The 12,818-nt window shown below is 54.4% G+C and overlaps 1 protein-coding gene across 7 annotated transcripts in view; it reads left to right on the forward strand.

Moving 5' to 3' along the window:
- GREB1 (growth regulating estrogen receptor binding 1) overlaps positions 1–12,818 on the forward strand; it is a 145,967-nt gene that overhangs the window by 106,270 nt on the left and 26,879 nt on the right. For 5 of the 7 annotated variants that reach the window (XM_058682558.1, XM_058682556.1, XM_058682555.1 and 2 more), the window contains 7 exons: positions 237–417; positions 1,611–1,806; positions 2,747–2,883; positions 6,582–6,921; positions 8,299–8,414; positions 10,308–10,507; positions 11,787–11,876. In XM_058682558.1, coding sequence (XP_058538541.1) covers positions 237–417; positions 1,611–1,806; positions 2,747–2,883; positions 6,582–6,921; positions 8,299–8,414; positions 10,308–10,507; positions 11,787–11,876 — 1,260 coding nt within the window. Of the gene's footprint in view, positions 1–236; positions 418–1,610; positions 1,807–2,746; positions 2,884–6,581; positions 6,922–8,298; positions 8,415–10,307; positions 10,508–11,786; positions 11,877–12,818 lie in introns of those variants that run through there. The other 2 variants (XM_058682560.1, XM_058682561.1) reach the window with 2 other exon arrangements.

The raw sequence follows: 12,818 nt of genomic DNA on the forward strand, positions 1-12,818 counted from the left end.
TGTGTGCACATACCACGCTATGAAACAGGCCTGCCTCTGTGCTCCTGCAGACACGTGTGACAGTGGTCTACCTGGGGTCCGCTGCCCCGACTCTCCCGTGTCTCGCCCATCCCTGTAGCCTCAGGGCCTACCAGATAGGAGGTGCCTGGCAGGCGCCCGCCGAATGAACGAGAAGCTTGTGACAAGGGTTTTTCTTGTCCCGTTTTACTTGTGATGTGTTTTTTGCCATGTTACAGGGGTTTTGTCGGAGCTCGGCTTGGAAAAGGAGCACATGACCAAGCAGAGGGTTGAACAGTATGTTTTGAAGCTTGATGCTGAAGCGCAGACAAAATTTAAGTCCTTTCTGCAAAACTCCTTTCAGAATCCGCATACGCTCTTTGTCCTGATCCACGACCACGCCCACTGGGACCTCGTGAGGTGAGCATGGCTTTGGCGTATGGCGGGGTTGACATTTTATTATGCTAATATATGGGGGACACTTGGGGCTGTGGGTACAAGCCTTGAAAAGATGAGTGACGTTGGGGGTTTTGGCGTTTGTAAGCCGATGCCATGGATGCGTTCCAGAACGTTAGAGCTGGAGGGCATCTAGACTGGCCCGAGGGCTGTGCATTTAGACATTGTCACTGACTGGGTGAGGAGGGAAGGGAGATCCTGGGTCAGATCGCAGAGGGGGGCTCTGATTTAGCACAGAGTCAGAAGCTTAGGGCTGGCCAGAAACTCAAAGATCACCCATACGAAGGGCATGCAGCATCGGGTCCCTGCATTTGTACATCCGGAATTGTAGAAAGAGCTGTATGGTGAACATCCATTTGTTTTTTTGTTTTTTTTTTTTTTTTAATTTATTTTTGGGACAGAGAGAGACAGAGCATGACTGGGGGAGGGGCAGAGAGAGAGGGAGACACAGAATCGGAAACAGGCTCCAGGCTCCGAGCCGTCGGCCCAGAGCCCGATGCGGGGCTCGAACTCACGGACCGTGAGATCGTGACCTGGCTGAAGTCGGACGCTTGACCGACTGCGCCACCCAGGCGCCCCTGTGACCATCCATTTGGACGTAGGTTTCTCCGAGTAGCTCCCTGCCACCGAAAGGGCTAATCACTTTGTTTTCTCTGTTTTGCTGGATGGCTGGAAGGGAAGGCTGAGGCCGTGGCCCACAGGGAACAGCTGAGCTGTGCTGCCCTCCTTGGCTCCTTGGCCAAAATGCTTCCCCTTCCTGGTCCTGTTCTTTAAATTTAGTACAGAGTGTGCCATTTTATATCCTCTCAGGATCGCTTCAGGTCAGTAGGAGTCTCGGGGGAAAATTTCAGGAGACAAGTACGCAATGGGATGGGGCCACAAAGGAGCACTCCTGGGTGAGAGTCACTGCTCTTGAGGAGTAGGAGGATTGTGTAGCCTGCAAAGCAGTCCTCCATGAATACTGTTCCCCCAGCCAGGTTTTTAATAAGCGATGAGTATCAGGGCATCCTTGACAGGTGCACAGAGCCAGAAGCTTTGATCACTTGCAGATTTGGGGGGTGGGACTAGTTACACACGTATTCAACTGCTTGATCCTTGTAAAATTACAGAGTGCCTTCGTTCCACTCACTGTTGCTTTCCCCCCTTTCCTTCCTCAGTAGTGCTGTTCATAATCTCTATTCCCAAAGTGACCCGGCTGTGGGATTGGTGGACCGGTTGCTGAACTGCAGAGAGGTGAAGGAGGCCCCCAACATCGTGACGCTTCACGTGACTTCCTTCCCTTACGCTCTGCAGACACAGCACACCCTCATCAGCCCTTACAATGAGATCCACTGGCCCGCCTCCTACAGCAACGTGAGTGCCGCCGGGCTGTGGGGGCCTGGGGTCACAATGACACCAGCCGAGGCGGGAGAAATTCTGTTTAGTAAGACTCCTGATTGACTAGCGTCGTTTGGGGGCCAAGTGGGTCCCCGTTTCTTGGGTCTTTGAGTTCACCCAGAGTTAGATTTTAACCCCTTCCTGGTCTTTAGAAACTCTCCCAACATACATTAGTTAGATTCCCCATCTTAACGTGTGTAGGGAGGCACTGTTCTGAGGGCTTTGTCATATGAACTCTTACACGAGGCAGGGGCTTGGACGATTTCTGATTTGCAAATGGAGAGAATTTACAAATGGAGAGGAGAGAAGAAGACTGAGCCACTCGTCCAAAGACTGTGCAGCCAGATCGTGGCAGAGCCAGGAAATGACCCAGTCCGCCTGGCTCTGTGGCCCCCACGCTCAACCGTGGTGCTGTTTGAGGGCAAAGGTCGTGTCTTTGCAGTTTTATCTGCTATGCTCTGACTTTTGAGAGGCTCTTGATGATAGTTTGGGAGGAATGTTAAGTCAGTGGAAGTGAAATTGATTAGGGGGGTGCATTTTTTTTTCCTGCTGATTTCAATAGCAGCTGAATGTCAGATGGTTGATTTGCCTTTCCCTAAAACTAGCTTAAAACGGTTGGAAAGAAAGTCTTAACAAAGTTGTGGGTTTAAAGAACGAGGCTGATTTTCTTCTTGGCAAAGGCACTGGGGTCAAATGAATGGAAAAGTGTTGACGGATAGGGACGCACCCTCCTTTCAGTAGAGAACGCTCTGTGCTCTGGGTCTGCGGAGAGAAGTAACGTATAAAGCATCGTGCAAAGGACAACAGAGTCAGCACCATTTAGATCAAGAGGCTGGTCCTGGTCATCTGCGGCGTGTGAATCTGTGAGTCCCCACAAATGCAGTGTCTGAGTGACCGATGTTCCTCTCTGTTTTAGGGGGTGGACTTATATCCTGAGAACAAGAAGTACTTCGGGCTGTCAGAGTTCATTGAGTCCACCCTTTCGGGACACAGCCTCCCTTTGCTCAGATATGACAGCTCCTTTGAGGCCATGGTCACGGCATTAGGAAAAAGGTACACGTCTCTGTTGGAAGTTGCTACAAATGCTCAGGAGTCCCGTGCCAGTGGAAGCATGTGCAGCCAGAGAATTCCAGGGAGGGAGCCGCCTTCCTCCTTTCCTGGGTGACAGTCCCTCCATGAAAGGGACCCTGGCTTATTTCTTGCCCTGCACGTTGGGCCAGTGATATCTGTTGTGCCATTGTTCTAGAACGTTTTAGAAATGAGAATGGGCAGAAACATGTTGGAATGTGGAATGGGGTGTTTGAGACTCAGGGAAACCAAGGAAGTGGGAGGTAAGACACCCAAAGGTTTTAAGGGGAGTGACGGCGACAGTCCCAGGGGGCTTCATCTCTCACGTCCTTTGTGTATCATCTGTTGAGTGCTGGTTGTATGCTCGGCGCTGCTCCTTAGTTTCACTGTCTTATTCAGTCCTCGCCACTTCTCTCGCCGTCGCTATGATTATCTCCCTTTTGCAAGTAAACAGAGGCTCAGAGGGGCCCCCGTGACTTCCTTGAGCCACGCGTCGGGCAAGGGCTGCAGCCGGTTTTGTGAACCTCCAGAATCAGCCCGAGTCTACAGCCGGCCCTTTTAGCCCGTGTCACAGCAGACCTCTGAGGTGGATTTTAATGCTGCCATTTCCGAGACGAGGAAACCGAGGCCCCCGGAGGTTAAACGATTGCCGCCATCCACGCAGTTTGTACGTCAGGAAGCCCGGCCAAGTTTTACAGACTGGCTAGTGCGAAACAAAATGATCTCTGCCGCTAACTATTGGTGTTGAGCTGGGCCCTGGCACCTGCCCTCACGGCACCTCGTCCTCACTTGCCAACGAGGGCGTTAAACCAGGCGTGTGCTTCTCAAGTTGGGTTCCAAGCTGTCTTCCGAGCTGTCCTGCTTTGGCTGGATGCTGACGGCTGTTTCTGCCGAAAGGGGTTCCACGGTCAACCGTGTCGGAGCACCCTTACGTTTAAGGTTTGCTTTTCCACGAGAGTCCCCGAGCCTTCCGTTGCCCCGTGTGCTGTGACTAGAGTGGAACTAGAGAGTAGGTGGCATCTCCTGGACATCGGGGGACTGGCATTCCCCAGAATGCCCTTTGAGGAACGAAATCCTTTTCGGCGCGGTGACGCTGATGGTCTTAATCAGGCCGCTTCTCCACCTCACACACGGGCAGCCGAGAGCCATAAACTTGCTGAGCGAGGGAGCCCCACCTCTGCCTCTCTGCCCTGCCCATGCACCTCCTCCTGCTGGCTGCTTAGCGAGCTGTAGGTAACTTTGGGCCCAGTACTCTACGTGTATTGCCTCGTGTAATCCTCACGGCGGCACGGTGAGACGGATCCTGTTACCCCCACGTGGCAGAGGAAGATACACACTTAGGTTGGGTCACCTGCTCTAGGTCACGTGGGAGGTTTTGGAGTGAAGCCAGACCAAATCCTTGCCATCGACTCCAAAACAGTAGAACCACTTAACCATACGTATGGAGCAAGGTCTCACGGCTAGTGGCCAGGGAACCATACATTCTGGCTTTATACTTTATTAGTCTTTTTTTATTAAAAAAATTTTTTTAATGTTTATTCATTTTTGAGAGACAGGGAGAGACAGATCATGAGCGGGTGAGGGGCAGAGAGAGGGGGAGACAGCATCTGAAGCAGGCTCCGAGCTGTCAGCACAGAGCCCAACGCGGGGCCCGAACCCTCGAACCACGAGATCATGACCTGAGCCAAAGTCGGGCGCTTAACCGACTGAGCCACCCAGGCGCCCCTATACTTTATTAGTTTTAACCTTCAGCAAACCCACCGAACCTATCTGAACTTCCGTACCCTCACCTGGGAACAAATCTGCTTTTCTAGTGGCTTCTCATGAGAGTTTTTAGGAAACACGAGCCTGTGCAGGCTCAGGAACAGTTGTACGCTGAGCGCTCAGGCTCCAAAGTCACACTTCCTGGGTTCGAGTCCTGGGTCTATCCCTTATGAGCTGAGACTTTAGAAAAGTGTCTCAATCCTCTGTGGGGATAAGAGTACCTACCACATGGGAATGTCATGAGGGTTCAGTGGACGAATACACACAAAACGTTAAGAGCAGTGCCTGGCACACATTACGTGCTCATGTCAGCTGCCACTGCCGTTGTCACCACCATCACAACTGTCCCTGTTACCATCATCCTCTTCCTTTCCCGCCCCTCTGCTAAACTGGAAGTGTTGCACAGAGATTAAAATTCACATTTCACGGAGTGAGAAGAGAACATCAGGCTTTGGAGTGTTGAGTTATGGAGAATCCTAGGGACTCCTAGGAATCATTTCACCCAACCACCCCATTTTACAATTGTGAGAACTGGGGCCCGGAGAGGAGAAGCGATTTGCCCAAGGTCACACATCCAGTTTGTGGCAGCCCGGACTGTAGCCAGGTTTGATGTTCTTTCCGCCACACCATGCTGCCCTTCCTGGGAATCCTGTGTCTGGAAAACTCTCTTGAAACAGGCAACTGGGACAGAAGGCAATAAAGGTAAGAACACATTGGTTACTGCCTCTCCCCACCACGTGCGTGGCCAGACTGTCGATTCGCCATATGTTGCACACAGACCCCAGCGTATGGCTGGAAAATCTGTCTGGGAAACCGCAAATCTGACACAAACTTATTGGGACTTAAGAGATTTAGACATTTAACAACTCCCATTTTTATTCCGATATGTTTTCTGGGGGGCTTCCTGTAGAGCCAACCACAAAGGTTTAGGGGCAAGCACATTGCACCTGTACGTGCTGTTTAGAGCTGGGTGAGTTCTTGCCTCCCATACGGTGGTTCCTTTTTTTTCTTTTTTTAAACAATAGCTTTAGTGAGGAATAAGTGACATAGAGTAAACTGCAGAGATTTAAAGTGTTCAGACTTTAATTAACTTGTTTTTATTTTAATTTTTTAATGTTTATTTATTTTTGAGAGAGAGCGCGTGAGTGTGGGAGAGGCAGAGAGAGAGGGAGACACAGGATCCGAAGCAGGCTCCAGGCTCCGAGCTGTCAGCACAGGGCCCGACGCGGGGCTCGAACTCACGAATCGTGAGATCATGACCTGAGCCGAAGTCGGACGCTTAACCGACGGAGCCACCCAGGGGCCCCGAAGTGTTCAGACTTTTAATCTGTTACTGATTTCAAGCAAATTAAGATCCGCCATGGTATAATTTTCTTCACGTTTCTTGTGCTGACTTGAGTTTTCAGCAAGTACGAGAACAATTCGGTCCTTGTTTCCTCTAATTTTTTTTTTTTCTGCGTTCCTCCTCCTCCTCCCTTTTAGAGTGATCCAATGCCATGTACGTTAAGGTGCTTGAAGTTTCAGCCTTCCGATGCTGCGGTCCTTGGTTTTTGCTTCCCTCTGTTTCATTTTTGATCATTCCTTTTGCTGTGTCTTCCCGTTTCCCGATCTTTTCGACAGCAGCCCCCAGCCACCTGTGCTCCCGTTTCCCCGCTGGCAATGGCGGAGCGGTGTCTGACGCGCCCTCCGAGGGAGGCTTGTGTTGCAGGTTGGATGCCGGCGGCTCCGAAAGGAAACGCCACGCGTCTGCGATTCCGGGGTCTCGCCGCCCCCGAGCCGGTGGATGTGTTGGGCCACGTGGCGGCTGGGCGAAGGCCACCGCCATCGTGTCGTCGTCGTCGTGGTCCTCGCGGAGCGCCCCGGGCATCCTGGAGCCCCGCGACAGCGCGGTCACGCTCTGCCTCTCTTGTTTGTTGCAGGTTCCCCCGCCTGCACAGCGCGGTGATCAGGACCTTTGTTCTCGTGCAGCACTACGCGGCCGCCATGATGGCCGTGAGCGGCCTGTCGCAGATGAAGAACTACACGTCGGTGGAGACGCTGGAGATCACCCAGAACCTCATCAACTCCCCCAAGCAGTGCCCCTGCGGCCACGGGCTCATGGTCCTGCTGCGGGTGCCCTGCTCCCCGCTGGCGGCCGTGGCCTACGAGCGGCTGGCCCACGTGCGGGCACGCCTGGCCCTGGAGGAGCACTTTGAGATCATCCTGGGCAACCCCAGCTCCGGCATCACCGTCGGGAAGCACTTCGTGAAGCAACTCAAGGTGGGCGCGGCGGTCGGGGACGGGCGGGGTGAAAGATGCCCGGCAGGGTAGGGGTGGGGTGTGTGTGTGTGTGTGTGTGTGTGTGTGTGTGTGTGCGCGCGCGCGCGCGCGCGGTGACCGGGCGGGGGCGGGGCGATGGAGCAGCGACACGTGCCTCAGTGTTGGTGTCCCTCACGTGCCCTCTATACCCAGCCACCCCTCTGGCTGCCGCTCGTGTCCCCACCTGCAGCTTTCATCCAGCGATACCAAATTACTTAATGAATGTTGCTTCCCTAAATCACACTGGCCTGCTCTTTATTCATTTTTATTTTTTAAGCACACTTTTTTTTTTAAACGTTTGCTTATTTTTGAGAGACAGACAGAGACAGAGCACGAGCAGGGGAAGGGACAGAGAGAGCGGGAGACACAGAGTCCGAAACAGGCTCCAGGCTCGGAGCCGTCAGCACGGAGCCCGATGCGGGGCTGGAACTCACAGACGGCAAGATTGTGACCTGAGCTGAAGTCGGACGCTTAACCGACTGAGCCACCCAGGCTCCCCTAGTTATTTACTTTTAATGTTTATTTATTTATCTTGAGAGTGATAGTGAGAGTATGAGCAGGGGAAGGGCAGAGAGGGGAGGGTAGAGAATCCCAAGCAGGCTCTATGCTGTCAGGGCAGAGCCCCACGTGGGGCTCAAACCCACAAGCCATGAGATCATGACCTGAGCCTAAATCAAAAGCTGAATGCTTAACGGATGGAGCCACTCAGGCACCCCGTCTTGCTTTTTGTTTTTTTAATGTTTATTTTTGAGAGAGAGGGAGTACGACCCGGTGAAGGGCAGATAGAGAGAGACACAGAATCCGAAGCAGGCTCCAGGCTCCAGGCTCCAGGCTCCAGGCTCCAAGCTGTCAGCACAGAGCCCGACACGGAGCTTGAACTCACAAACTGCGAGATCATCACCTGAGCCGAAGTCGGACGCTCAACCGACTGAGCCACCCAGGCACCCAGTAACCCTGTCTTGCTTTTTTAAACTCCTGGCCCACAGCTTCTCACTGAACCCTCCAAGAGAGGATAGGAAAGGCAGGAGGGTTAGAAAGCATACGGAGAGCACAGTTGAGTAGGAAGTGGGTGAAAGGCAACGCAGGGCAGCACAGCGAAGAAAACACAGCAAAAATGTTAGACGCAATCGAGGATGTGCGCTTTCTTCCAGAGGATCAGTCAGCAGGTATTTCGGGAACAGCTGATACGCGCCGGGCCGTGGGGCTGGGAATACAGTGCCAGTGCAGACGACATGCTTGTTTGCAGTATGAGGAACCGTCCTTTTCTCGAAAGGACAGAGCTGGGCTCGCCCAGAAGGAAGGAGTCTCACTGCTTTGTGGCTTTTTAATTATCCGCAGCTGTGGCAGAAGATCGAGGACGCCGAGTGGAGACCTCAGACCTACCTGGAGCTGGAGGGCCTGCCCTGCATCCTGATCTTCAGTGGGATGGACCCTCATGGGGAATCCTTACCAAGGTGAGGGGAGGGGGCTTGTGCCCCGGCGGGTCTTCGAAGGGCCACAGGCACACAGCTTTGGGGGGTTGGCAGGCCAGGCTTCCCCTGTCCGACGGCAGGTGGAATCTTTACGTTCGGAGTCATCAAAGATTTGTGTTCATTACGACGGTTTTCCAGCCTACGGTAGTGAGACGTCTCTGAGGTCTGGGCCGCTTTTCCTAGTTCTTAGGCGCCATTTGGGCCGAGGGCGGGGTGGGATGGCTGTTTCTGGGCTCCGTGGGTGGAGGCCCGACAGCTGGAGTTAGGGTTTGATGCCTCCCTCTGTCTCTCTGCACGATGATCACCGTGTGCGTTAGGGATGGCTGTTCCAGTTAGGAAAGTATCGGATCATCTGGGGGGCCAAAGCCACATTTCTCCTGGTGTCCAGGCTGCTGTGGCAGCCAGGCCCTCCTGGGGTGGGAGGTGTTCTGGGAGGTGGCAGGCAGCTGATGCCACGTAGGAAGAACCCCTTCTTCCACACATAACGCTATCTCGAAGGCTGTTCCCCTGGAGACCACAGCCACGGATGGAGAAGTCAGCTGCAAGCCCCCTCAGTGTCTCCTGGGGTCTCTAGACCGTCACACAGACAGGTAGACACTCAGGACTGAAAGTCACTGGGCCTCCAGTAAGGCAGTTGCTTGAATTGGTGATGCCAGGTTGGCTCCTAAAGATTTACTTAAGTCCCATGGAGAAGAGCAGGCAGCCAGGCTGTGGGGCCTTTGCACGTCTTTCCTGGTAAAACGAAACAGTAAGAGCAGTCGTTTATCGAGCTCCTGTTACGTGCTGGCACTGGACTAGATTCTCACTGCCGTAGTTCATTTTACTCTCACTATAACCCTGGGGGAAGGTAATATTTCAGAGGTCCTTTGAGCGGTGGAGGAATGGGGACTTCCAGAGATTAAGCCTGGGTGGCAGACCATGGACTCCAGGCTGCCCAACTCCAAAGCCTGGGTTCCTTCCACAAGGGCCACGGCACGCAGCATCCTCACGGGCCAGAACGTTTGGCCTTGGTTGTTGCTTTTCGCATGGATTGTTTCTTCCCATTCCTTGGCTCCCTAAGGATTAAGACCGTGTCTTTAGCGATCTTAGGTTTGAGCAGACATTCACGGAGTACCTTCTTTTTATCAGGCTCCGCGCCGGACTTTCAACACAGCATTTACTCCTTGCAACAACAGCATCACTCTCCTGCTTTGTAGATGAGCCAATGGAAAGTCATTTGCCTGAGGCCATAGGGCCTGATTGGAACCCACACCTGCCTCTCTCCAGGCCTTTTGCTGTTTCCACCAAGCGCCCCGAGCCCTGCGTCGGCCTGTCCTCTGGGTCCCCTCCTCTGCCTCTTTCATCACTTGCTGGTGTCTGTCTCTCCAGACAGACACGTATTTCTAATATGGCAGTGATCTGATTGCCATCCAGCTCCGTCCTGGGCACGTTTTAAGTGTCGATTGAATAATTAAACGTCCCACTTAACTGCGTGTCGTCCTCAGACGGTGCACTTCGATGGCTCTTAATGTTTACTCTCCCCTTTCAGATGAAAACAGTCTGAGCCTGCAAGACGTTGCCCAGCTCACAGAAGGTTCTGGCCCCAGGAAGTGGCAGAGCTGGGGTGCAAGCCTGCTTTTCTTCTGGCCTGAAAGCACTCTTTTGATGACACACAGGACAGGGCTGAATACATAGCAGGTGCCCCAGGAGACTTCACGTTCCACAGACTTGGTTGCCAAAGGCTCACCGTGATGCTGTCTGCTTCTTTGTTTAGACGAGTCCTGCGGCCCTGAAGAGGGGGCAGGGTGCTGGTCCCGATCGCCATTTCCCCCCAGCGCCGGGAGCAGTGCCTCCGTTGTAGAAGACACTCAGTAGGTCCCTTCTTGTTCCCTCCAGGTCTCTGAGGTACTGTGACCTGCGTCTGATAAACTCCTCCTGCTTGGTGAGAACAGCTCTGGAGCAGGAGCTGGGCCTGGCCGCTTACTTTGTGAGCAACGAGGTTTCTTTGGAGAAGGCGGCCCGGAACGAGCCCTTGGAGAGCGATGCGGAAAAGCTGAGCAGCACAGACAACGAGGACGAGGAGCTGGTGACGGAAGGTGAGAGGTGGTGGGTCTGCTCCCCGCTGTTCTTCCCCGGGGGGGCTGCCTGGACTCGTCCAGATGGCTGTGACCCTCGGGCCCCGGGCGATGCTCAGCAGCTCCGAGTCCACTGTTGAATTCTGATTCTGCTCTCTCCCCGCCTTTTTTTTTTTTTTTTTTTTTTTTTGGCGGTGTGAGAAAATGGGAATCCCCATGGGTTCTTCCTAGCTCTGGAAGTCTTAGAGAATAGGAAGGAAAATTGGAGTTTCTCAGGACTCAGGTTCATGCTCTGTTTGACTCGTTCGTGGCCTTACCCTCTGGTAGTGTGAATCGACAGGATGTGTCCGTTATCGAGATTTATGAGAAAGACCCCGTTTCCTTTGAAGAGCTGGAAATGCAGCCCCGAATCGTAGCGGGGCAGGTAGAGCAGAGCACAGCATGTGGCTGTCATCAACAGCAAGGAAAAGGACAAAGCTGTCGATTCAAAACCGCAAAGTGTTTGCGGGGTAGACAGTGTAGCAGGGTCGGGAGGCCAGGCTTCTCTTCCCGGTCCGTCTGCTGGCTGTGTGACTTGGGACAGCCGTGCCTCGTTTCCTGGCCTCAGACTGCTCACCTGTAAGACGGAGTCTAGAAGGCCTGCCGTGCAGACTCGTAGCTTCTTTTCACAAACGTGAATGTGACCCCGATGTTAAAATGCCTGTCGCCCGTGGGATGAGTCCACAGTCTGGGTGTTTCACAGCCTACCTCTCTAGCCTCAGTGTTCATTCATCTCCGCTCTCAGCCCCCTGCCCCGCTGTTCCCCGTGCTGTTGGCCACTCTCACCTCTTGGGTTCCCTGGCTGTGCTCTGCTCTTGTCACGTCTGGGCCACACAGAGGCTCTCCCCCTGGCTTTGAGTTCCCCCACCTCTGGGCTTCACCTAGAAGCCCCTGCTGGCCCCTCAGAGCTCAGGTCGGGTCACCTTTCCAGGATATCACCTGCTCCTGCTTCCCTGTGCTGGGTGGGGGCCTGACCCCCCAGCGTCCAGGTCTCTGTCTGCACCTCTTACGCCCCCTTGTGGCTGCGGCTCACGGGAAGGGGCCCCATGAGCCGTGAGCGCCTGGGTGGCCTGCCCTGTGTCCCTCCCCACCTGCCTCCTCAGGGCTCTGTCAGAGGTGGGTGCCTAGAGGATGCTAGCCGGGTGGTTGGGTGGGTGGGTGGGTGCTAGGTGGGAGCACAGCTTGCCAACTGTGAAGTGCTGGGCGGGCATACGAGGTGGGGATCACGAGGCATTTTCAGCGAGCGTGTATCTTGGGGCAGGCTCCACCTTGGAGAAGAGGAGCCCGGTGAAGCGGGAGAGGTCCTGCTCCCATGATTCGGCGTCGTCCTCCCTCTCCTCGAAAGCTTCCGGTAAGTCTCCAGGTGGGAGAGTTGCGTGTCGGGACGTTTCTTTTTGAGATTTCAGAGAATGAAAAGAGATCCTTAATTTTCACCTAGAACTGGAAAGAGAAGGGACCCTTGGAAGAACTGGGCTTTCTGAGGGAGTAGTTGTGTTTCCGGATTGGGATCTGGGACGTGAGGCGTTTGGGCAGGACCTCAGCGTTTCCCGGGGAAGATCGTGGATGCCGCCCCCCGCGGTGGCCGGTGCTGGGCGGTGTGGCCTTGCTGCTCGGCAGGAGAATGAATCCCTGCGCCTTCGGGGAGGAGAGGGGCTGACCTGAGGTGTGCTGGTCGAGGCTGAGGGCAGAGAGAAGTGGACACAGATTTCTCTGGGCGGGGGGCGGGGGGACGCAGCAAATGGCAGCAGGTGTTCACCCAGCCCTGGACCCAGACCGCGGGGAAGGTAGGTAAGATGCCCAGTCTCTGCCTGAGAGACGCCTGGTGTCTGGGAGCGGTCAGGACTGGCACACCGCCAACGACACTGCCCGTCCTCCTGTCGCGACCGTTACCGAGAACCGACTTGGCATCTGAGTCAGGGCATTGAAAGACTGGATACAGTCCTGCCGTCAGGGAGTCCATCGTTCCTCTTCGACCACGTTACGTTACCAGAGAGGCTGTCTTATCGTTTGTGCACACATGGTCATGCGTGAAGGGTGACAGTCGCACATACGAAGAGGAAATTTTGTCTCCGGTGGGGGCAGGTTTCGGCCCAGTCGCTGCCGGTTTCAGAGGGCAGCTGGCCTTTGGGTGTCTTTGGGAAGAGAAGATCTTCTGGACGGAGGAGGCTCAGGCTGTGGAAGTGAGCGTGATTGATGCTCGGGCACAGTGAACGGTCACACGGGCTGCAGCTCCGGGCGGGCGCCTGGCCGTGGTCAGGGCGTAGCTGTGGGGGTCAGAGCCTTCCTGGCTTCT

The sequence above is a fragment of the Neofelis nebulosa genome, chromosome 9, assembly GCF_028018385.1.
Source record: "Neofelis nebulosa isolate mNeoNeb1 chromosome 9, mNeoNeb1.pri, whole genome shotgun sequence".
Classification (NCBI taxonomy): Eukaryota; Metazoa; Chordata; class Mammalia; order Carnivora; family Felidae; genus Neofelis; species Neofelis nebulosa.